The sequence below is a fragment of the Pteropus medius genome, unplaced genomic scaffold, assembly GCF_902729225.1.
Source record: "Pteropus medius unplaced genomic scaffold, Ma_sr-lr_union100, whole genome shotgun sequence".
Lineage (NCBI taxonomy): Eukaryota > Metazoa > Chordata > Mammalia > Chiroptera > Pteropodidae > Pteropus > Pteropus medius.
The window spans coordinates 1-26122 of record NW_024342083.1 but is presented as its reverse complement, the minus strand read 5'-3'; the positions used below and the strand labels follow the sequence as shown (position 1 = coordinate 26122).

The 26122-nt window shown below is 50.8% G+C and overlaps 3 gene segments (V, D, J or C); all 3 read left to right on the top strand.

Moving 5' to 3' along the window:
- Window positions 1-1005: 1005 nt before the first annotated feature.
- LOC120599722 (immunoglobulin heavy variable 3-11-like) lies at window positions 1006-4864 on the top strand. The segment is given in 3 exon segments: window positions 1006-1150; window positions 1252-1562; window positions 4679-4864. Coding segments are annotated over 3 exon segments (543 nt in total).
- Window positions 4865-6185: 1321 nt separating this feature from the next.
- Window positions 6186-13156, top strand: LOC120599734 (immunoglobulin heavy variable 1-69-like). The segment is given in 4 exon segments: window positions 6186-6275; window positions 6358-6670; window positions 11380-11485; window positions 13028-13156. Coding segments are annotated over 4 exon segments (594 nt in total).
- A 284-nt stretch (window positions 13157-13440) lies between these two features.
- Window positions 13441-26002, top strand: LOC120599727 (immunoglobulin heavy variable 3-21-like; the record flags this gene model as incomplete). The annotated part of the segment is given in 3 exon segments: window positions 13441-13549; window positions 13651-13961; window positions 25998-26002. Coding segments are annotated over 3 exon segments (362 nt in total), but the record flags the coding sequence as incomplete, so codon positions are not given.
- Between the last annotated feature and the right edge of the window lie 120 nt (window positions 26003-26122).

Below are 26122 nucleotides of genomic sequence, written 5' to 3'. Positions count from 1 at the left end.
CTGAGTTTGGTCTCTTATTTTTCTGTAGGAACCTCAGTTCCCAGACCTCGGGGTGCAATTTCTGTGAATTTTCCCATATCCGAATGTTCAAGGGAATTGATTGATTTGCACTTAGCGCAGCTTGCTCGTCACTGTGGCTGTGTGTCATAAGAATAAGAACATTTTCTCAGGTCTCTACATCTACAAGCTGAGAATTCGCTTTCCTTGTAGAGCGCAGGAACTGGCGACACTCCAACACCCATCAGCAGGTGCACGGATTCACATGGAGGTGGACGCATGCATTGGATGCAGACTCAGCACTGACTGGTGCGAGCCCGGGTCACACCATACGCTGCATTTCCAATTATGATGCTGAGGATGTAACATGGACATCATGTGTGTGTGTGCAATTCCAAGTGTACTCGTCATCCTGGCGTGGCTGTGCCTGACAGTTCTACCACAGCAAGACGAGTACCGACAAGTGCAGTTATCAGTGGACAAAGAAAGTTAGAGGCACCGAGAGTGACACTCACATGGGACAGTCACCTCCTGGTTCTCGTACGTGCTCTCCAGAAGGCAGCAAATCCCACACGCGCTCATGCAGGATGGAGACCTGCACCTCACTGGGCAGGTCCCCACTGTCCTGGAGGTGGCCCAGGGGAGCAGTGGGGTGCAGTGTGGATTGTGCAGGGCCAGACACATGAGTTCACTCTTACACATGTGAGCTGTCGACACCAGCAGGCTCTCTGTGGTCCTGTTTGGCCTTGTTCACCTGTATTGCGGGTAAATGATATCACATCCCGTGACTTACATGCATGAGTAAAATGAAATAAGATGATGGTGCTAAGTGTTTAAGTAACACATGTCACAGTAACAGTCATATTTCACCAAATAATCTCATTGCCACCACGTGCCTGAACACACAAACGCCTGCTCTGGGTCTCTGCCCTCTCTGTGGGTCCCCAACCCCAGAGCTCCTTATACAGTCAGAGCACATGCAAATAGGGCCCCTCTGCTGATAAAAGCCAATGCAGCCCCGAGCCTGCAGCTCTGGGACAGGAGCCCAGCCCCGCGATTCCCAGGTGTCCCCATTCCGGGATCAGGTCTGAACACGCACGACGCACCATGGCGTTTGGGCTCAGCTGGGTTTTCCTCGTCGCTGTTTTACGAGGTGACTGATGGGGAACAAGGGACACTGAGTACGTGAGTGGCTGTGAGTGAGGAAAAGGGATGTGTGACATTTTCCTGACCCTGACGTGTCTGTGTTCACAGGTGTCCAGTGTGAGGTGCAGCTGGTGGAGTCTGGGGGAGATGTGGTGCAGCCCGGGGGGTCTCTGCGACTCACCTGTGTGGCCTCCGGATTCACCTTCAGAGACTACAGCATGAACTGGGTCCGCCAGGCTCCGGGGAAGGGGCTGGAGTGGGTCTCATACATTAGTAGTAGTGGCAGCAGCACAAACTACGCTGACTCCGTGAAGGGCCGATTCACCATCTCCAGAGACAACGCCAAGAACACGTTGTATCTGCAAATGAGCAGCCTGAAGCCTGAGGACACGGCCATGTATTACTGTACGACAGACACAGTGAGGGGACTTCAGTGTGAGCCCAGTCACAAACCTCCCTCAGGGAGACAGGAGGGGAGCTCAGGACACCAGGGGGCGCTCAGGGTACACACAGCACAGCACACACAGACCAGACCAGCAGCAGGTGCACAGGGAGCTGGGGAAGGGGCTTCCTGTTGGGAGCAGCGATTTCCTCTCAAATCTCTCAGCTGCCTCCCAGGAGAATTACTGCTTCTTTGTGGCTCTAATTTTCCACATTCTCACACAGATGAGAAATGATGAAGTAACCTGTCTGTAGACGGCGTATCAGCAGTGCCTGGGGACCTTTCCTGCAGCAGCTTTCAATGTGTCCTTTCTGATTTCTTGACAGAGAGACCACCTAAGGGCTTTATGTCCCTGAGGCTGGGAACTGTTTCCACACAGAATGAGACACAGCACAGTGCAATGACCTGTGTGCTGAGCTCAGGCTCTGCCCCCCACAGACTCACGCTGTCCCCACATGAGTCTCCCTTCAGACAGGACACGTGGCCACAGGGGTAGAATCAGCCCCCCAGGACTCTATCCAATGCCATTTCTGTCTTGCGTACAATGCAATACCCTCCAGTTCTTCACTTACTCATGTGGATTTTGAAAACCTCCCAACATGACCAGGTTCATCTACTGTCCTAATTTCCCTAAGTCTGAGCTCCATGAAGCTGGATCCTAGCTCAATCTCACAGACTCCACCCAGACCTGTCACAGAAGAGGGATTATGTGTATATATGGCCTTCACCTGTCCCTAGTTCATCTGCTATCGTTAGTCTAACAGTTCTGTCCATTTGTTGACCCCCAGGCAGCTTATACTCAGGGAGTCTAAAGGTGACTTGCTTACCCTACGTGTCATGCACACTTATGATTCAAGGTCACACAGGCACTATTAAAGGATAGGTCTGTGTCCGGTGGGGGTACAGCTGGCTGCTGACCATTGGACACCACTAAGAACTCAGAAACCTTATGAGCGAGGACATCGTGATGGACGGACCTGTACAGAGCACTGCGTTGGACACCTCATCGGTGTCTGTGGTGAGACAGGGTCAGGGAACTTGTTGGATGTGCTGGTCAGTTCTCATGTTTCTTCTTTTCCCAACTCTCCTGTCCTAGGGGGGTGGGACCACCACACCATGCCCTCACTTAGCCGTTCCTGCCTCCTGAAAGCCCAATTTTAAATACTATCATTAAGAATTCAATCTCCAACATGCGAAGTTTGAGGGGCACAATTCCGTCCATAAAATTACACCTGTGGACTGCAAAATCCACGACTCTCCCTCATGTAAAATGAACTCTAATCCAACATCCCCAAATGTCTTACTCGTTACAGCATCAACTTAGAGTCTAATGTGCAAATTCTCATCTAAACATCATCTCATCAGATCCTGGTGGATCTTGAAGTATGATTCATCCTGAAGCAAATGTCCTCTCAAAGTATGGCCTTCAAAATGTGACGATGGGGCAGCCAGAGGGTAGACATTCCCATCCCAAAAGGGATAAAGAGGAAAGAGAGATTAGGGGGCGAACGCTGGTCCACACCCCAGCAAGGCAATCCCGCCAGGCCTTAAGGTTGGAGATGGTCCGCTCTGGCTGGATGCCCCCACTCTGTACCCTCCGGATGGTGGTCCCACCTTGCAGACCCACTGAGGTGCTGACTCACGCTCTGTGCCCCAAAGAGAAGTCTCGCTGCAGCTCTGCTGGGCGGTGGTCACACCTGCATGCTCCGCTAGGTGGCAGTAACACCTGAGCTTGGCTTGGAGGTCATGTCACCTGTTAAATCTAAGGCGGTGGCTGAAGACTCTGAAAGCAAGGAGTCCTCCCTGATGGTCTCGAGTCTCCTCCAAGGCCGTTCTTCCCTTTTCTTAAGCAGACTGTGTCCTCACAGCCAAAGTGGCTTATGATCCTTCTCTGTAGAATCCAAGAGGCCTGACCACCTTCCTTCATTCTGCCACACGAGTGCATCCCATTTACTTCAGAATGACAGTGTTTGTGCTGGAATAACCACAGTTCTAATCCTGGCTGGAGCAGAGATGGCTGATGAAACCTGCTGGTCATGCCCATGAATTTTTCTATCAAATTGTTTTTCAACATCTTTCCTTCCTGCTTCATAAGAAACGTCACACTTCCGGCTGCATGGATGGGCTGGCACCTTTCAAGTCCCCGAGTTCTGATTAGCACTAGATGTCCACTGCCATGTCCGATCCATCAGCCTTCACACATATTTTACTAGATGCAACAGGAAGAACCAATCACTCTGCCCTTTGCTTAGAAATCCCCGTAGCTAAATACACACTTTCACTGCTCACAGCTCTACCTTCCCCCAAACCCACCAGCCAAGCTCTTTGACACTTCGTGACAAGGTCACGTGTCCTGCAAAACCCGGGCCATGTTTCTCATTTCCATGGACACCTCAGCAGAACGGCTCCCAATGTCAACACCCCAACGACCGCTGTCCTTGTGACTGTGTTCGCTTCTCCCAGTGTGCGAGAGCTTCCTCCACGGCTCTCCCGTCCTCTCTCTGAGCTCTCTGCACAACCACCCGTAACACCCCTCACAGCAAGCTTGGAATTTTCTAGCAGGCACTTTAAAGTCTCCCGCCTCCTACCCATCACCTGCTTCCACATTCTTTGGTGATTATTCCAACATCACACCACTTCTCAGTACCACATTCTGTCTCATGTGCTCAAGCTGCCATCACAAACACCAATGACCGGGCAGCTTAAATGACAGAAATTCATGGTCTCACGAGATTGGGTCAGGAAGTCCAGTTACGGGGTCAAGATACATCGATACCTGGTGAGAATCCTTTACCACATGCAGATAGCTGACTTCTAAGTACAATCTCACGTGCTGGAGAAAGTGAGAGATCTGTCTCTTTAGCCCTCTCTTCTCAGAAGGCCACCAGTTCCAGTGGATGAGGACTCACCCTACAGTCTCATTTATCCCTAACACTTCCTAAGAACCCTTCTCCCATATAGTCCATGGTGTGTTAGGGTTCACCACATGAATGGAGGGCGTACAGTTCACACATAGCGAGATCCCAGTGTTAACTGTGAGCAGGTTCGCTGACCAGAAGGATGTTCATCACCTTTCTGGTTATGTCGGCACAGGCACAGGTTCCTGACAGCAGCGCTTACGAGACATCCTCACGCAGAGACCAGTGCCTCTCAGACGGGATCGTGGACCTCGTGTCCATGTGCATCCTGGAAGCCAGGACTCCTGCGTCTCCTCCCGCCTGCTCTCGGCTCCACCTGGGACAGAGCGCTCTCATGAGTTGGCTCGTGTTTCAGGAGTGACAGCACCTGGTCCTGGTGAGGTGCCACATGCACCATTTGAGTCCAGCCAGAGGGACCGATGCCCTTTCAAAATGTAACCTCACCTGACGTCTAACACGTCGTCATCTGTTGTACTCTCCAGATTCCAGCTTCCTGAGTGACACTCGAATATATTATGACATTCAGTGATTTCGTGTCAATTATATATATCCAGGTGTCTCTTACACGTAGTGAGATTAGATCCCTACATCTAGTAACAGGTCAAAGGTGACATCTGCGGGAACATCTGCTCTGTGCATCTAATTCATGGACTAGTAGAAGTAGATTGTCCATGGAACAGCATGGTCTGTATCTGCAGGGATTTTCCGATGTCACCTTGAACCAGAAGGAACTAAAGGACAAAGGAGTCCCCAACCGTCGAGAGCTTCCAAACTCAGGGGAGTGCTGCCTGCGTCAGTGCGTCCGTCTGCCCCAGGGAAGGGGCTCCTGGTGGATTCACAATGCCTTTGCTTGGGGCCTCCCTTCAGCGTAGTGTGGGGTGACTGAGGCCTATTCGCTCTTTCCAGAGGTGATGCATATGGTGTTCCTGAGGGAACATCCCGAAGTCAAGGCACAGACATTTAATCCTGGACTGCAGGCACTGCAAGGTCAATGCCCCTGAGCCCACACGGGGCCCTCTCCTGCAGGGTGATGACTCAGTGCAGGGGGCGCTCAGGCCCCACTAAGCAGCGGCTGCAGCTCCAGTAGCAGGTGCAGGGGGAGTGGGTAGGGCCTTACTCTGAGGGTCTGGGGCTTCCTCCTTTCATAAAATTATATTAACAGTCAGACAGGGATGCTGAAGAAACAACAATGTCCTACTCTGTCAGGACCCTTTGCCAAACTCGAGAAGGCAATAGGAATCACACACGAGGAACAGATCTAGGCCACCTAGTCCTCTGAGTAGTGAGGAGCTGGTGGCAAGGACAGTTGACTAAATCACCAGGTGTAGCATTTGGGAGACAACCTGACCCTGGAATGAGAAATTCTCACTGAGAGCCCAGAACAAATTCTGGTATCTTCGTGTCACACGAAGGAGGTGGACAGTGCGAAGACGTCCTGTGAGACTGATCCTCAGTGGCCAGAACTGTGCACAGAGATGAGTGACCTGGCAGATGATACCTGTCCCCAAACAAGAATTGGGACCGAACATTCAAATGCCCATTGTGCATAATCCCTGTGTCATTGACCCTCTCTCAGGTAGGGCCAAGAAAACAGCTATGAATACTCTGCCTCATGAATATGCAAATGAGCCGAGGAGCACTAGGTTAAGTAGGGACATGTCTGTGTCCTCACAGCACCCACCATCACACCTTCCGCCACAGAGGCCCTGACAGCACCACCCTCAGCATGGACTGGAGCTGGAGCGTCCTCCTCCTGGTGGCAGTGGCCACAGGTAAGGGGATCCCCAGCCCTGGGCGGACGAGGGCACCAGGACCAGTCAGGGCTCTGCACCCACTGCTGTCTCCTCTCCACAGGTGTCCACGCCCAGGTCCAGCTGGTGCAGTCTGGGGCCGAGGTGAGGAAGCCTGGGGCCTCCGTGAAGGTCTCCTGCAAGGCTTCCGGATACACCTTCACCAGCTATGCTATGGACTGGGTGCGACAGGCACCAGGTCAAGGGCTTGAGTGGATGGGACGGGTTTACCCTAACAGTGGTAGTACAAGCTACGCACAGAAATTCAAGGGCCGAGTCACCATCACCGCAGACAAGTCCAGCAGTACAGCCTACATGGAGCTGAGCAGTCTGAGGCCTGAGGACACGGCCACATATTACTGTGCGAGAGACACACAGTGTGACGACCCACATCCTGAGAGGGACAGAAACCCTGAGGGAGAGGGCAGCTGTGTGGGGCTGAGGAAGGAAGGGAACAACTATTCCCCTGAAGTTCTCACACAGAGTCAGGTACCAGAGATGGAGAAGAAGATCTCAAATGCTCATCTCTCATTCAGGGAAAGGTGTCAGGAGTCCAGGTGTCCTGCAGGAAGATGCAGGGTCACCATTTCCTGACAGGTCCTTATCATTTGTCATTGCTTCTGCAGAGGGCACAGTTGCACCTCCCTGGTCTCTGGATGAGGGGAGTTAGTTCAGGCATCATCTGGGATTACGTGTTGGTGTCAGATTCAGGGTTTGGACTGCAGATCCCCCGGCCATTCCTCCCACGATCCCCTCTTTCTGAAAAGGGAATGATGCTTCAATATAGGTAAGTATAAAGACTGAAGGGTGAACTCCTACTGCCCAGTCTGAGGTCCAGCACCAGGCCCATAACCTTCTGGGAGAACTATCCCGACTCCTGGTAGCAAATTCACGGTGACGGGTAAGCCAGGTTCTAGCACAGTCCACCTCAGTTCTCTCCTGCAGGGCTGAGCTCCTGAAGAGGCTCCTCCTCCGACCACAGCCCCCAGTGTCCCTGTCCCTGAGGCAGGACTGCTGTCCTCACACACAGGGAGCAGTGTGGGGAGACCCTTGATGACGTGGGACCCACATCCAGCCTGTGTGACTTTCCTGTCCCTGCTCAATCACAGTACCACACACTCGGGGTACACTCTACACACATTGAGTCCTCACAGTCTGGAGGTCAGAGCAGGAAGTCAGTCTCCCTGGACAGACATCAAGGTGTGGGCAGGACCACACATGTCTTGGTGCTTGTGGGGGGGGGTCTGTAGTCTGAACACGTCTGCTCCCCATATTTACATATTAAATTTACATATTGAATTATGAACAGCACAGAGGGCAGTGTTAGGAGGTGGGGTCTCTGGAGGTGCTGAATGATGAGTGCAGAGTTCTTGTGAAGGGGATCAGGTCCTTTCTAAATGAAGCCCCAGAGAGCGTGTGTGACCCTTCCCCCCTGTGAGGACAGAGTGAGAATTGCCAGGTACAAACTCTTATGAGGGCTCTCATTAGTGGTGACCATGCTGACACCTTGACCTTAAATTGCCACCTCTAGAACCGTGGTAAATACAGCGATGTTGCTGATATAATTCCCAGGATTCATATTTCTCCATAGCAGCCTGAGCAAACTCAGACAGCGGTCTGCTTCTGTGTCCTTCCTGGTCCAGGAGCCGCTTTCCTTACATCCCGAATCATGCCCCGTTCTCCATGCCCACAGCCTGGAGGAAGTCACCTCACATCACTGGTCACATTGCATCTTTCCTCTCCTGGAGTCTAATCTCCTCTGCCTCGCTCTGGCGTGAACACTTGTGGCTGTATTAGGATGCTCTCAGCTAAAACAGGAAGCCATTTACCTCAAGACGTCTAATGGTCCTGGAATGGCAACGTGCCAATTCCCCCTGGAACAGTCACAGCTTCCAAACACAGAGTGACTGAAACAGCCCTCCGAATACTCACATCCATCCCACAGGCCAGTTCCACTAAGCACATCCCAACATCCCCCAAAGCTGACTCATTAAAGCATGACCTGAAGCCCCAAATACCGAAGAGCATCATGTCAAAGTCCTAAGTGTAATCTCTAACTCAGCTGTCAGTGAGGATTTGGGTGGATGCATCCTGAGCAGAATCTCCTCCACTTGCAGAGCTGTGGTCCTAGAAGACCAGTTACCTCATTCTAAAATGCACTGCAGGGCAGGCACATGGTCACAGTCCAGACCCCTCCCTTCCTAAGAGAGGAAATGGAAGTTAGAGAGAAATCACCAGCTGAAGATGATTCTAAGTGCATCTGAGAGAACTCCATTGGGTCTTAGGACCTGGGGATGAGCTGCTGTGGCTCAGACCCAACCTCTGGCCTTTCCCTCTGCCCTCGGATCCACCTTCCTGGGTACTGAGGAGTCACCTGATGGAAGAGCATCCTGCTCATCACCTGTGTCCTGCCAGGAGATGATTGAGACTTGACGTTTCTTTCACTTTATTCTCTCTCTGTGACTTGAAAAATATCCTCCAACAATTATCACATTGGAAGGAAGGTTTTAGTTAAGACAGTTGCAATTGCAGTATCGCCACAGGAGAGAGGCAGGGGCACCGCTGGGAGCAGCAGTGGCAGCTGGGGACTTGTGGCCTTGGGGTAGATGGTGGGGTCAGTTGACAGAAGTAACTGAGAGGGGACATGGTTTGCACAAGTGGGTCCATAAGTCTGTACCGGGAGGGACGCAGCACTGAATGCTGGGTAAGGGGAGGGTTCAGGTGAGTCTCTGTTTCTCTGTGGGGCTTTGAAGGAAAAGTGTACTCAGGACACCAGGGAGTCATGGGTTACGGGTTCCGGTCCTGCAGGTGGTCACGGCCTGAATGGGGTCAGGGTCTGCAGAGGGTCAGGGACTGCAGGGGGTCAGGGTCTTCAGGGGGCACAAAAACTCCATGGACTTGTGTCTCACACCAACATCTCTTACAGATCGAGACTCAGGGCTGGTTTCCTGTGTGATCTGTGGCTTCCTGTCCATGTGGCAGTTTCCAAGGGAACCTGTGTACATTTATCCTTCTCTGCTCACCCCTGACGTTTCTGAATGCACACGTGGTGTTTTGGGTTTTTTTCTTTGTAATGAGGGACACATTTCTCACCTGCACAAAATAGTCACGTACAGAGTCCGAAATGACTCTGGCAGTTTTCACCAGGCTCAGAGCCCTGAGAACGGTCCGGGGACACCCCTGAATCCTTTCCAATCAGACTCAAACAGGAGACCCTGGTGGTGTCCCAGACACATAATACTATTGGGTCTTCTCAGGCCATGGTAGAGACCAGGCCGTTTTCAGGATTTAAAACCCATTGGATTCCACCTCTAACTCTCGTGATGTCAAACGTGTACCAACATGTCTCAGCACGGGTCCTGCCTTCTTTTACTTAATCCACTCTCTTTCCCTTTAGAATTTTTTTCCTTGCATTTCCCTTAGTTTGGTCCCTAAAAATAGCGAGTGTGCTGTCTGGGCTCTAACTCTCACGACTCAGCAGCTCTACCTGGAGCTCAGGTTGGCAGCTTCAGGCACATTAGGAGAGGCAGATGGGACTTTCCCCCTCCTCACTGCACTGCACAGCCCTGTCGTCCTCCGTGTGGACACATTGGGAAGACAAACGACTATCCATAGTCAAGTGGACAAGTTGTCTGGTAAACGTTAGATGCTATGGAGGACGCACCTGGTGTAGCTCCAGCTATCCCGAGGTCACCACCTGCACGTGTGCTTTGGGGAGGACCTGCAGATGGGACCCTCAGATGTGCTGTGTGATCTGGGTGCCATCAATGGAGGGGACGCACTGGGCAGGACACAGGATTTTGGGGAAGCCACAAGGACGGCCAGTCTAAAGTCTCTGGAATCCCTGAAGCTGCTGTCCATCACGAGAATCCATGCCATTCGGGTGTGTTTGGTTCAGCCCACATCAGGTTATTTAGGATAAATTCCTGAGTTAGAGAACATGGCTGACACAGTATAACAAACCCTGGACAATGCCTTGACAGCAACACCTGGATTAGTGGTGACTGAAGAAATGGAGAGTGGAGCCCGGCCGTGTTTCCACAAGAAACTGACCGTTGTCTGCAGCACTCTGTGTTTTTCAGTAGAGCAGGTTCATGTCACCAAAGACATTTACAGAAGGGGTTGTGGTCAAGGCCTTACGAAAAGCAGTTTTATGGATGGATTACATTTAAAAAATGGTTTTTAATTATTTTCAAGTATACGGCCCATTTGTTAGACATTTATGCCATTTATAAAACGATCTTCCTAAGTGCCATTTCTCTCCTCTGGCTCGCCACCGAGCTGCTACATCAAGGCTAACTGCATTCCCTATGCTGTGCTCCCCACCCCCACGTCCATCTACCGACTACTCATTTGTACTTCTTTAACCCTTTACCCCATGATCACGTTGGACTTATTCCTGGGATGCAAGGTTGGTACACAATCTGCCAATGAATTAATGTGACACTTCGCATTAGCAAATCAAAAGATAAAAAGCATATGATCATATCAATAGATGCAGAAAAAGCATTTGTCAAAATCCAGCCTCCATTTACGATAAAACCTCTCAGCATAGTGGGAATAGACGAAACATACCTCAACATACTAAGACCATACGTGACAACTCAACAGCTAACATCACACTCAATGGAGAAAGGCCAAAAGCCTTTTCTTTAAGATCAGGAACAAGACAAGGATGTCCACTTTCACCACTGCTCATCACTATTGTATTGGAAGTCTCAGCCACAGCAACATGACAGGAAAGGGAAATAAAATGTATTTGAATTGGAAAGAAAGAAAGAAAACTCATGATTTGCCAATGACATGATACTAGATACAGAGAACTCTAAGATTCCAGCAAAAAAAAACTTTTGCGGGGGATTAATTTTGCTTAAAAATCCCACAGCATGTCTTTAGGAAAACACCTACACTTGTGGGGTTACAGAAGCTGTCCGACCCTGAGAGCAGGCAGAGGGAGAGCTGGCGGGTGACGTCCCCATGTCCTGCAGTGGGAGGAGGGTCCAGCACGTCGTCCCTCCAAATTATCACTTCGAGGACGTCTAAGTCCCTCAGCTATGGCCCTCCCCAGTGTCCCCTCTGTTCCCAGTCCCAGCTGGAGAGGCTCACAGGTGTGTGCTGCCAGCACTAGCCAGGTGATGGGATTAGAGGAGCAGCAGCTGGACCTGTCCTATGGGGTCCCCCTCTCCGTGGAGGTGACGGCTTCCTTACGACCAATGCACTGTGCTTGGAGTTTGTGTCAGGAAACATGGTTGTGCTTGTTATCGTGCAGGATGTAAAGGATCAAATGTACGGCTTTCGGACAGTTTAGAGTCATCTCTGTTGTCCTTCACCACGAGCAGTCAGGGGGCGGAGCCTGACCTGCCTCCCTTGTCATAGAAAGAGCTTCAGCCGAGCGTCTGATTCCCTTCTCCTCATTGTACCTTCCACAGAACAGCAGGAGAAACACGTCACACAAGTTCCCCACCGTCCATAACAAGAACCGCCTCCCTCCAGGTGCCACTAAGAAGGTTCCGGCACCATCTGAGCACCCGTCACGATGGTCGTCGTCACCCAAATTTCTGCATCTGCTCAGGACGGCTGAGGTTTCCCCCACGAAGACTGAGGCTGTTCCCCGGCTCCCGTCTTCCTCTCTGAGCTCCCCCCAGATCCTCCTCTAAAGGCCCGTCCACAGCATGGAGGCTTCTTCTAACACGCATCTCAGCACCGTTCCAGCATCTTTTCTCAGCCCGGTTCCAATGAAGCGTCCACTTTGATGTATATGTTACGGGAGCATCCCCATTGCTCTATACCTATTGCATAGTCCATGTGAGCTGCTATAAAAAGTAACAGAGATGAAGAGGCTTAATGAGACAGCTGGAATTAACTTCACACAGTCCTGGGGGAGAGAATCCATGGTAAAGACAACCACAGACTCAGCATCTTGAGGTCTCACTTCCTGGTTCACACATGGCCTTCTGTGCCCTCAATGAGAGAAGTGCTCCCAGACATTTAAGACACTGGCTTTTTGAATAATTAACAGTTGCTCGTTGAGCTTTTCTTCTTTCTAGGGCTGTGCCCTCTGGACACCTATCACAAGGGCAGACCAATTATGATCTCATATTTTTCTCAGGCACCTGAGTATCCAGCCCTCGGGGTACAGGATCTATGATGTCACATAGCTGATATTTTGAAGGGAATTTACTGCTTAGCACTTAGTGCAGCTTGCTTGTCACTGTGGCTGCGTGTCATAAGAAGAATAACATTTTCTCAGGTCTCTCCTTCTACAGGCCGAGCATTGGCTTTCCTTGTAGAGCCCAGACACGAGGGACACACCAACACCCCTCAGCAGGTGCGCAGACTCACACGGCACAGACGCACTCATTGGAAGGAGACTCAGCACTGCCCCGTGCGAGCCCGCGTCACACCACACGCTGCATTTCCAATTATGACGCTGAGGCTGTAACATGGACATCATGTCTGTGTGTGCGATTCCAACTGTACACGTCATCCTGGCGTGGCTGTGGCTGACAGAGCTCTACCACAGCAAGACGACTACCGTCCAAGTGCAGTTATCAGTGGACAGAGAAAGTTAGAGGCACAATGAGTGACTCTCAGATGGACCAGACGCCTGCAACGCACCTGTGACCATGGTTCTCACATTATTCTCCGTTAGCACAAAAAGACAGCAAATCCCACACGCGCTCATGCAGGACGGAGACCTGCACCTCACTGGACACGTCACCTCTGTCCTGCAGGTGGCTCAGGAGAACAGTGAGGTGCAGTGCAGAACATGCATGGCCACACACATGAGTTCACTTTTACACACCTGTGCTCTCGACACCAGCAAGCTCTCTGTGGTCCTGTTTGGCCTTGTTCACCTGTGATGCAGGTAAATGATATCACATCACATGACTTACGTGCATGAGTAAAATGAAATAAGGTGATTGTGCTAAGTGTTTAAGTAACACATGTCACAGTAACAGTCATATTTCACCAAACAATCTAATTGTCACTATGTGCTCAGGTACATCCAGGCCTGCTCTGGGTCTCTGCCCTCTCTGTGGGTCCCCAACCCCAGAGCTCCTTATACAGTCAGAGCACATGCAAATAGGGCCCCTCTGCTGATAAAAGCCAGCCCAGCCCTGAGCCTGCAGCTCTGGGACAGGAGCCCAGCCCCAGGATTCCCAGGAGTCCCCATTCCGGGATCAGGTCTGAACACGCACGCCGCACCATGGCGTTTGGGCTCAGCTGGGTTTTCCTCGTCGCTGTTTTACGAGGTGACTGATGGGGAACAAGGGACACTGAGTACATGACTAGATATGAGTTTGGAACAGGGATGTGTGACCGTTTCTTGACCCTGACGTGTCTGTGTTCGCAGGTGTCCAGTGTGAGCTGCAGCTGGTGGAGTCTGGGGGAGACGTGGTGCGGCCCGGGGGGTCTCTGCGACTCTCCTGTGCGGCCTCCGGATTCACCTTCAGTAACTACGGCATGAGCTGGGTCCGCCAGGCTCCGGGGAAGGGGCTGGAGTGGGTCTCATCCATTAGTAGTGGCAGCAGTTACATATACTACGCTGCCTCCGTGAAGGGCCGATTCACCATCTCCAGAGACAACGCCAAGAACACGCTGTATCTGCAAATGAGCAGCCTGAAGCCTGAGGACACGGCCGTGTATTACTGTGCGAGAGACACAGTGACGGGACTTCAGTGTGAGCCCAGTCACAAACCTCCCTGAGGGAGACAGGAGGGGACCTCAGGACACCAGGGGGCGCTCAGGGCACACAGCACAACACACACAGACCAGCCCAGCAGCAGGTGCAGAGGGAGCTGGGGAAGGGGCTTCCTGTTGGGAGCGGCGATTTCCTCTCAAATCTCTCAGCTGCCTCCCAGGAGAATTACTGCTTCTTTGTGGCTCTAATTTTCCACATTCTCCCACACACAAGAAATGAAGAAATAACCTGTCTCTTGACGGCGTATCAGCAGGGCCTGGGGACCTTTCCTGCAGCAGCTTTCAATGTGTCCTTTCTGATTTCATGACAGAGAGACCACCTGTGGGCTTTGTGTCCTGAGACTGGGAACTGTTTCCACACAGAGACACAGCACAGTGCAGGAACCTGTGTGCTGAGCTCAGGCTCTGCCCCCCACAGACACACGCTGTCCCCACATGGGCCTCCCTTCAGACAGGACACATGGCCCACATGGGAGGCCGTGTCCCTCAGGACTCTGTCTCACCGGTTCCCTGTCCTGTCTACAGCACGTTAACCTCTTTTCCTCATTTACTCAGGTGGATGTTGAAACACCCCAACATCACCCGCTATCATCTACTGTCCTAGTTACACGACATCTGTTTAGTCATGTGTCTCCTGTGCTTCCGTGCCCCTCACTCTCAAGCCCTCCCCACGTACCAGTCACAGCAAAGAGGGTTAATAATTTTTGACATGGGTCTCTTCCAATGATTCTGCACTATGTCCTGGCATCACAGTCGCTCACCTGTTGTGCCTTCAGACGCCATCACAGTCATTGCTGTAAATTCCCCCCACATCCGAGAAAGCTCCTAGTAAGAGGGTAGCTGCAGGTGGTGAGGGTTCAGGTGAGGGACCCCGTGTGTTTGGACTTCTCTTTGGTTCCTGGTCGGATAGAGGATGGAGCACTATGAGCTCCCCACACACGTGGCCTCCTCTTTACCCTAAAGAGCATTTCTCTTCCCAGGCCTCATGGGGTGGCTCAGCACCCCTAATACAAGCTGAACAAGGATGGATCACTTTATCCTATAGGCCATCTTAGCTGTTTAGATCTACTTAGGGAAACAAGCCTCTCTACTGCACCCACATTGTGTCCCAGGTAACTATGGGTTTCTCGCCTTTATCAATAGAAATGAATCATGTAAATGGAAGAGGAATTCACACCCCGGACCCACTCGTCTATAGAAGCCCCATCCATCACTCAGTGATACAGCCCCCCACACGCACACCCAATATGAAAGCTTCAGCCTGAGCTGAAACACCGTGGGAGATGAACCCACAGTTAGGGAGGAAGCGTGTGCTCGCTCATGATGTGCTCAGGGTCGAATGAGGAGCTCCTGAGGGTACGGCTGTGTGTCCCAGGCCTGTCCCCAATGTTCACAGTGGAGGATGAAGGATGCAGTGATTTTTTCCGCATGAAATGGGGGCAGAATAGGGCAAGGTGCTGCAGTTGGTGTGAATGCAAAGGCTCCCTGCATTGAGTGTGTTTAGGTATTTTATCGCCTTCTCTACATTATGATATTTAACAACTTGACAAATATTTCTGGATGGGAGACACTTCCCCTCATGACCTCACCAGTTCTTAGATACAGCACAGGTCCTAGCCTGGCAGACGCCTTTCACATGGAAACTAAGACCCCAGGGCACCCGACTATCTCTGCCCGCACATCCCGGGACACGATCCTCCTCTGCCTTCGTCATCCCAGGCCCAGCTGCCAGGCAAATGGAGAACCACGTCCAGCTCTGAGCCCACAGAAATGATTCACGTGAGTCAAGCCCACGCTCTTCACCATTCCTGCTCATCCTTTACCCGGGAAACCCCAGGAAAACTTGGTTCTAAGGTCCCCTCTCCCTGCTGTACATGGCTCCTGACACCCTGGTGTCTTCCATGTGGCCCCTGGTGGCATCCAGGTCTCCAGTCTCCAGGATTCTGAGTGTGATAAACTCGTTTTGCCCTGATTCCCTCCTGCAATAATAAAGGTTGCATGGCACTGGTGGAGGGAATGACACAGATCGATAGACCAGAATGTGTGTGACTTTGGATCAGCCAAGGGTTTCTCAGATGTGACACACAGAGGTTGGACCTTAAGGAAAATGTAGGCGAATATAAATACGTGATATTTGAAATATTATTTCAAAAATTAGTTAAATCTCCACATAAACTAGTAAATTGAAATATATGTCATAAAAAAGATTATATAGAATATGGAAAGACTTTATTATTTAAAAATAAATAAGAAAAAGCACAATATGAAGTGTCCAGCATCAGGGGTCTTCCAGCCTGATTATGGAGAGAGGCAGCTACTTAGACAAAGACAACTCACATGTGCTTCAATGAAGGAGAGAATTGGAAAAGACTGTCTATTATTTGGGATGTAATTTATAACAAAGTTGAAAAAGTATGATTTACTTGAATTATGTTTATAAATAGCTGGGGACCATGAATATATTCAATGGGTTTGAAGTAAAAATGTGTCTGACCATCATGCTAATCACTTTCATAATTATGAGAAACACTTATAAGTTTAAAAATGGTGACCTACTCAATAGTCCAGCGTTTATTCGCATACTATGAAAAGCAGGGTTTCCTTAGACTTGTTTCAATGTACCTTAGAGATCGGTTGCTCTGCCATCCCACACTCAGACACCGTATGTATTAAAGGGAAGAGAACCAGCTGGACCCCAGAGACACCAGGGAGCCTGACCCGGTCCCTCCCCACTTATGAGGAGCAGGCTGCCCACATGCAAATTCCTCCTCCAGCCCCAGGGTAAAACCTGTCTGGGCTGTGGACGCTCACAGCTCTCTCCTCACACAGGACTCAGGTCTCTGGGGAAGCAGCGCTGTGTTTGAGAAGAAGATGAGACTGTGGGGTCTTCTCCTGTGCTTGGTGACAGCCCCCCAAGGTGAGTGTCTCAGAGGTCAGACAGATGTCTCTGTGATGGCTGTGACAGCATGTGACCACAAGCTCTATTCTCCTTGTCCGCAGGTGCCTTGTCCCAGCTGCAGCTGCAGGAGTCGGGCCCAGGTCTGGTGAAGCCCTCGCAGACCCTCTCGCTCACCTGTGCTGTCTCTGGCGGTTCTGTCACTAGCAGTTACTACTGGAACTGGATCCGCCAGCGCCCTGGGAAAGGGTTGGAGTGGATGGGGTACTGGACAGGAAGCACAAGATACAATCCAGCATTCCAGGGTCGCATCTCCATCACGGCTGACACGTCCAGAAACCAGTTCTCCCTGCAGCTGAACTCTGTGACCAGCGAGGACACGGCCGTGTATTACTGTGCGAGAGACACAGTGAGGAGACCTCAGTGTGAGCCCAGACACAAACCTCCCAGTGAGACTGGAGGGGGAGCTTCAGGGGCCAATCTGTTCACCAGAGGGCGCTGAGGTCACACAAAGTATAGCATACAGACCAGACCAGTAGCAGGTGCAGAGGGAGGTGGGAAGGGGCATCCTGTTGGGAGCGGCGATTTCCTCTCAAAGTTCTCAGCTGCTCACAGGGACAACCCTTTTTCAACATGGGTCTAACTTCTATTCTTACTGCAGACTGAAATGAAAACGCACCTTTTCTGTCTGTAGACGACGTATCACTGGTGGCTGGGGACCTTCCTTCACCAGTTTTCTATGTGTCTGTTTTCATGTCTCAGCAGAGGGACCATCCTGAGGGCTGTCTTCTTCCCTGTGGCTGGAAAATACCTGCACAGAGAGAGACCTAGCACAGTACAGACTCCTGTGTGCTGAGCTCAGGCTCTCTGTCCCTCAGGCACACGCTGTCCCCACATGAGCCCTCCCTTCAGACAGGACACATGGCCACAGGGGTAGGATCAGCCCCCAGGACTCTACCCAATGCCGTTTCTGTCCTGCCTACAACACATGACCCTCTAGGTCTTCACTTCCTCGGGTGGATTTTGAAATTCACCCCACATGATCAGGTGTCAGCTAATGTCCTAATTTCACTAAGTCTGTCCTACACTGTAAGCTCCATGGGGCTGGAGCCCAGCTCAATCTCCCAGCCTCCACTCAGACCAGTCCCAGAAGAGAGATTATGTGCATATATGGCATTCACCTGTTCCTAGTTCATCTACTATCGTTAATCAAACATGTCTTTCCATTTGTGGACACCCCAGGCATGTTTACTCAGGGAGTCTAAAGCTGACCTCCTTACCCTACGTGTCATGCACACTTATGATTCAAAGTCACACGAGAACCATTGAAGGACATATCTGTGTCAGGTGGGGACACAGCTGTCTGCTGACCCTTGGGCACCACTAAGAACTCAGAAACCTGATGAAAAAAAATACCCTGATGGACCAACGTATACAGAGCACCAAGCTAAACACTTCATTGTGGCCATGGTGAGCCAGGGGCCGGGAACACGTTGGATGTGCTGGTCACTTGTCATGTCTCCTTCTTTACACAAAGCTCAAGTCCTAGTGGGGTTGGACCACCACACTATGACCTCACTTAGTCTTTCAAGTTTCCTCAATGCCCCATTTAAACACCATCACTGAGAATTCAGACTCCAAGGCATGAAATTTGAATAACTGAACTCAGTTCATAATATTCCACCAGTGAATCCTCAAATTCATGTCTTTCTCTCATGCAAAATACATTAACTGTAGCCCAACTTTCCCAAATGTAGCACTAGTTACAGCTCCAACTCTAAATCTTAGGTCCAAAGTGTCATCAAAGTATCATCTCATTAGTTATTTGTGGGTCTTGACATATGATTCAGACTGAGTCTAAAGTTCTCTCCAACTGTGAATCTATAAAACCTGATGAATTATGTGCTTCCAAAATATGATGGAGGGGCTGGCATAGGGTGGAAACCCCCACTCTACGATGATTAAAGAGGAGAGAGGGAAGGAGGGAAGGGTGCCAAGCTGGCCCAAACGCTGGCGAGGCAAGTCCCATGGGACGGTAGGTTGGAAACCATCCTCTTTGGCTGGATGCCTGCACTCTGCGGGTCACATCTGACAGACACACTGAGGTGTTGTCTCACCATCTGGACTCTCTACGACAGTCTCTCTGTGACTCTGCTGGGGGGCAGTAACACCCCTGTCACTGCCAGGTGGTGGACGATCCAAAGGCTTTGATTGGAGGCGTGTCACCTGTTACACTGAGGTGATGGCCCAGATCTGGAAATCAAGGAGTCATCCCTAATCCTCTCTGAGCCTCCTCCAAGGCCATTTGTCCCCCTTCTTAAAAATACTGCATCTTCACCGCCAGTGTGGGTTATGATCCTGTTTTGTGAAATCCGTGAATTCTGACATCTCCCTTCATCCCACCTTCTTCTCCCCTTCATTTCAAAGAGGCATCGCTTCTGCTGGACTCATCGCACCTCCCTTCCTGCATGACGCTGAGATGGCAGATGAGACCCGCTGGTCAGGACCCAGATTGATTGATTGGTTGATTGATATTATTTTATTTTTTTACATATTATTTTTTTATTTCCCCTTCCCTCTTCCCTCTGGTAACCACTAGTCCATTGTCCTTGTCCATGACTCTCTGTTTGTTTGTCCTATTCATTTGTTGCTTTTAGATTTACATCGTACATATAAGTGATATCATGGGATTTTATTTTATAAAATCATTTTTAGCAACGCCTTTTCTGCCCTCTTCAGAAGATACTCTACAATTTAGGCTTATGGATAGACTGGCCATTTGTCACAACTCCAAATTCTGATTTGCATTTGATTCATACAGCGGTCTTTGCTCAATCATTGTCCTATCACATTTTATTAGAAGTAGCAGCATAAACCAAACACTCCTTCCCTTAGCTTAGTAATCCCTGCAGTTAAAAACACACTTTCACTGTTCACAGCTCTACCTTCAGCTTCACCCTAAAACCTGGCCCCCTACTCGCTTTGACACTTTGTGACAAGGTCACATGTCCTCCAGAACCTGTGACCTGTTCTCATTTCCATGGACACCTTGTCAGAACGGCTCCCAACGTCCACACTCCAACCACCGTTGTCCCCATGACTGTGTGCGTGTTCTCCCAGAGTGTGGGAGCTTCCTCCACGGCTCTCCCGTCCTCTCTCTGAGCTCTCCACACAATCACCTCTAACACCCCTCTCAGCAAGCTTGGAATTTTCTGCAAGGCACTTAAAAGTCTCCCACCTCCTATTCATCATCTGCTTCCATGTCCATGTGCACCTCCTTCAGTGCTTGTTCCTGCATCACCCACGTCTCAGAAACATAGTCTGTCTCATGTGCTCAAGGTGCTATCACAACAACCAACGACTGGGCGGCTGAAATGACAGAAATTTATTGTCTCGCATTGTGCAGACAGGAAGTCGAGGTCACTGTGCAGAGACATCGATTCCTGGAGAGAAAGCTTTCCTGTGGGGAGACAGCCGACTTCTCACTGCAATCTCATGTGCTGGAGAAAATGAGCAATATCGCTCTTTCTTCATTTTCTTATGCAGACAAAAATTTAAATTTAACCTCATTTAACTCTAAAACTTCCTAAGAATTCTTCTCCCATACAGTACATCGTGTGTTAGGGCTTCAAGAAATGAATGGTGAGACATAGATTTCACACATAGCAAGCTCCCAGGTTTAACTACCTGTGAGCAGGTTCGCTGACCAGAAGGATGTTCATCACGTTCCTGGTTATGTCGGCACAGGCACAGGTTCCTGAGAGCAGAGTGTATGAGACGTCCTCACGCAGAGACCAGTACCTCACAGACGTGATCATGGACCTCGTGTCCCAGCGCATCCTGGAAGCCAGAAATTCTGCGTCTCCTCCTGCCTGCTCTGCAGCTCCCCCTGGGACAGAGCACTCTCAGGGGTTGGCTTCTGTTTCAGGAGTGACAGTTCCTGGAACTGGTGTGAGGTGGCACGTGCTCCTTTTGAGTCCAGCCAAGGAGACCCATGCCCTTTCAAAATGGGACCTCACCTGAGGTCCAACAGGTCCCTTGCCTGTTGTGCTCTCCATATTGCAGCTTCCTGGGAGAGACTTGACTTTCTTCAGTGATTTCCTGTCTAGTGATGTCTGTCCAGGTGCTAGTTACACATCGTGAGATTAGATCCCTACATCTAATAACAGGTCAAAGGTCGCCTCTGAGCACACATCTGGTGTGTGCATCTAATTCACTGAATAGTGGAAGTAGCGTGAGCATTGAGCCACATGGTGTGTATCTACAGGGTTTGTCAGAAGTGTCCTTCATTGGAAAACCCTAAAGAACATAGCTGGTCCAGCAAGTCCCCAAGAGATTGTGGACTCAGGGGAGTGTGTCCCTGTGTCATACATCTGTCAACTCCAGGTAAAGGGATCCCTGGGGGTCACATAAAGTCCTTGCAGAGTAATTGGGGATGAGCGAGGCCAATTCACTATATCAAGAGGTGATGCCAAAAGCATATGGTGTCCCTGAGGGACCATCCTGAAGTCAGGGCACAGACATTTAACACTGTCCTAGAAACACTGTGAGGTCATACCCTCTGAGCCCAGACAGGACCCTCCTTTGCAGCATGGGGGGCTGGGCTGCAGGGGGCACTCGGGACTCCCCCTGCAGGTGTTGTGCACCCAGAGTAGGTGCAGAGGGAGTGGGGGAGGGGATTTCTCTGCGGACCTGGGGCTTCCTCTTTCCACAGATCATCTAAATTTCCAATTAGACAGAGACTGCAGAAGCGAAGATAGATGTTCTATTCTGTCCAGACCATTTCCCAATCTCAAGAAGGCAATGAGAACCACACAATTACAGGCAGGTCTGAAGCTTCTATACATCTGAATTTGTGGAGCTGGAGGCAGGGTGTGTTTTACCAGGTGTGGCATTTCAGAGACATCCTGACGCAGGAATACGAGGTGTGACATCAGGGCCCAGCTGCATCCACTGTCCCCATGTCATTCAAGGAGGAAGCGCAGTGAGGAGACGTCCTGTCGGACTTGTTTCTCCGAGAAAAAAAGTTCTGTCTGCACAGAGATCAGGCACCTGACAGGGACACATATGCACAACAAGCATTTGTACCTGGGACTTCAAGTGCACATTGCCCACGGTTTCCGTGTCATCAAATTCTCTCAGGTGGAGACAAGATTTCAGCTATGAATACTCTGCCGCAAGAATATGCAAATGGGCTGAGGTGCGCTAGGTTAAATAGGGACCTGTCTGTGTCCTCACAGCACCCACCAGCACACCTTCCTCCACAGAGGCCCTGACAGCACCACCCTCAGCATGGACTGGAGCTGGAGCGTCCTCCTCCTGGTGGCAGTGGCGACAAGTAAGGGAATCCCCAGCCCTGGGCTGACGAGGGCACCAGGGCCAGTCGGGGCTCTGCACCCACTGCTGTCTCCTCTCCACAGGTGTCCACGCCCAGGTCCAGCTGATGCAGTCTGGAGCCAAGGTGAGGAAGCCTGGGGCCTCCGTGAAGGTCTCCTGCAAGGCTTCCGGATTCACCTTCACCGACTACTATATGAACTGGGTGCGACACGCTCCAGGTCAAGGGCTTGAGTGGATGGGAGACATTAACCCTAACAGTGGTAGCACAGGCTACACACAGAAGTTCAAGGGCAGAGTCACCATCACCGCAGACAAGTCCTCCAGCACAGCCTACATGGAGCTGAGCAGTCTGAGACCTAAAGACATGGCCACATATTACTGTGCGAAAGACGCAGAGTGACGACCCACATCCTGCGAGTGACAGAAACCCTGAGGGAGAGGGCAGCTGTGTGGGGCTCAGGAGGGAGGGGACAGTGTCCGCTGACTTCCTCACACAGAGACAGACACCTGACACTATAAGTGACACTCTAGCAAGCACACCCGGCATTCAGGGAAAGGTGTCACTAGTCCAGGTGTCCTGCAGGAAGATGCAGGGTCAGCGTTTCCTGACAGGTCCCTGCCATTTGTCTTTGCTTCTGTAGAGGGCACATATGCACCTCCCTGGTCTCTGGATGAGGGGAGTTCGTTCAGGCATCGTCTGGGATTACGTGTTGGTGTCAGATTCAGGGTTTGGACTGCAGATCCCCCAGCCTTTCCTCCCACTTTCCCCTGTGTCTGAACAGGGAATTATGTTTCAATATAGATAAGTATAAAGACTGAAGGGTGAACTCCTACTGCCCAGTCTGAGGTCCAGCACCAGGCACATGACCTTCTGGGAGGACGATCCTGACTCCTGGTAGCAAAGTCATGGTGACGGGTGAGTCAGGTTCTCGCACAGTCCCCCTCAGTTTTCTCCTGTTGAACTGAGCTCCTGAAGAGGGTCCTCCCCTCCTACCACAGCCCTGCATTGTCCCTGTCCCTGGGGCAGGACTGGTGTCCTCACACATGGGGAGCAGTGTGGGGAGACACTTGATGAAGTGAGACCCACATCCAGAATGTATGACTTCCCTGTCCCTGCTGAATCACAGTACCACACACTCGGTGTACAGTCTACACACATTGACTCCTCACAGTCTGGAGTTGAGAGCAGGAAGTCAGTCTCCCTGGACAGACTCAAGGTGTTGGCAGGACCACATGTGCCCAGAGTGTTGAGGGACAGGTGTAGTCTGAACATGAGTGCTCCCCAACATTACATATTGATATCCTAACCCCACAGAGAACCATGTTGGGGGTGGGGTCTCTGGGTGGTGCTGGAAGACAAGGCCAGTGTTCTCATGAAGTGGATTAGCACCTAACTAAATGAGGCCCCAATGACCATGCGTGTCTCTTCCTCCACCTGAGGACACAGCCAGAACAACCAGATATGACCCAGGATGAGGGTTCTCCCCAATGGTGAACATGCTAGCACTTGGATCCAGGAGTCCCACCTACTGAAACATGGGAAGTGAATGATGGGTGACACTAAATTACTCAGAAGGTTTTATTCTCTTACTGCAGCCTGAGCAAACTCAGACAGCGGTCTGCTTCTGTGTCTTTCCTGGTTCAAGAGCCGCTTTCCGTGCATCCTGACTCATGCCCTGTTATCCATCCCCACAGACTGGAGGAAGTCACCTCACATCACTGGTCACATTGTTTTCTTCCTCTCCTGGAGTCTAATCTCCTCTGCCTCGCTCTGGCGTGAACACTTGTGACTGCGTTAGGAATCTCTCAGATGAAACAGGAAACCATTTACCTCAAGCTGTCTAGTGGTCCTGGAACGTGCCTTTTCCCATGTAACATCAGACTCCAAGCATGATGTGACGTTAAACGCCCTGCAGATATTCACATCCATCCCACAGATCGGTTCCATTTAGCACATCCCAACATCCCCCAATGCTAACTTCTTCAAAGATTAACACGAGCCTAATATCAAATAGGATCACCTCAAAACCTCCCAATATAACCTCTAAATCAGGTATCAGTGAGAATTCGATGTATGCATTCCAGCTGCAGACCTGTGGTCCTAGAAGACAAATCACCTCATTCTAAAATACACTGCAAGGCAGGCACATGGTCACAGTCCAGACACCTTCCTCCCTAAGAGAGAAAATGGAAGTTAGAAATCACCAGTCGGAGATGATTCTATGCCCATCTGAGAGTACTCCATTGGGTCTCAAGACCTGGGGATGAGCTGCTGTGGCTCAGACCCAACCTCTGACCTGTCACTCTGTCCTCGGATCTACCTTCCTGGTTCTTGTGGAGCCAACTGACGGAAGAGGTATATGTTCGTCACCTGTGTCTTGCCAGGAGATGATTGAGACTCCAAAGCCTCCAATCACTTTATTCTGTCTCTATGACTGATACAACGTTCTTCCAACAACTGCTAAATTTGAAAGGAAGGTCTTATTTATGACACTGGCAAAATGGGTCCTGCCATAGGAGAGAGACAGAAGGGTACCTCTGAGAGCAGCAGAGGTAGCTCGGAATTTGTAGTCAAGGGGTAGAGGGCGGGCTCAGTTGACAGAAGTAACTAAGAGGGGACGTGCTTTGCACAGGAGGCTCCATATGCCTATACCTTGAGGGACGCACCACTGAATGCTGGGTAAAGGAAGGGACCAGGCAAATCTCTGTTTCTCAGTGGGAGATTTAAAGACAAAGTCTGCTGAGGACACCAGGGTGCTCAGGGCTTCCGGTGCACAAGGCCTCCACGGGTCGGGGCCTCCAGGGGCTCTACACCTGCAGAGGTTTAGGGTCTCCGAGTGGTCAGGGATTCCAGGGGTTCAGAGCCTCCAGGGAGGTCAGGGCCTGCAGGGGGCACACAAACCCCATGGACTCGTGTCTCAGCCCCAGCAGCGCATGCAGATGGAGGCTCAGGACTGGTTTCCTATTGTGCTCTGCGGCTTCTTCTTCTTGCAACAGTGTCACAGGAACCTTTGCACATTTATCATTCTCAGCTCACCCCTCATGTTTCTGATACAAAAGGTGGTCTTTTTTCATGACAATGAGGATCACATTTATCTCCTTCACCAAACGTAGGGTCATTTTCAGAGGCAGAAATGACTCTGCTAGTTTTCTCCAAATCAGAGTCCTGAGACAACTCAAAACTCACAGCGAGTGTTGATAGCCTCTGAGTTGGAGGCAACAACTTTGTTCCATGCACACCTCAGCCAAGATGCATTTGTCAAGAGAGAGCTGCTGCTGTTAACAGAGTAAGAGTCTTCAGCTGAAAAGATAAGCACTAAACACGATCCTAATAGAAGAGCTGGGTAGAAGAACACTAAAGAAACATGGTGGAGTGAGCCGTCCCCAAATCTCTCCCCTTGAAACAACAAGCTGAACATCTAAAACTGAACAACAGCAATAAAGAAACACCCAAAGTGCACAGCAGCACATCTGAGTGTGGGATCTTTGCATAAGAGCTACCACAGGACAGAACCCTGAGTGTCGGGCAGTGGTCTGGGAGATACAAAGAAGCTGCCTCTTGTACTAGAGCTCCCTGCAGGAGGAGAGGGCGGGGAAAAGGTGCGGCGAGTTCTCTGAACAGCCCTGACTGGGAGAGCTGAGAGCTCTACGCAGCCAGCATCAGTGCCCAGACACCGGGGAAGAAAGCAGAGAAGTGGGGACAGCAGAGAAGGGGGGCAGCAGAGAAATAACCGTTGATTTTTACCAGCTGCGGCTGCAAAATGGAGGCTGAGCCGCAGCCTCCAACCCCCAACCCAGACAGCCCCTGCCCCATACCCTCCGAGACCAATCACCACAGAGCCCCAGGGGAGTCTGAGTAAATGCTCCTGAAACTGTTGCTAACACGGACAGG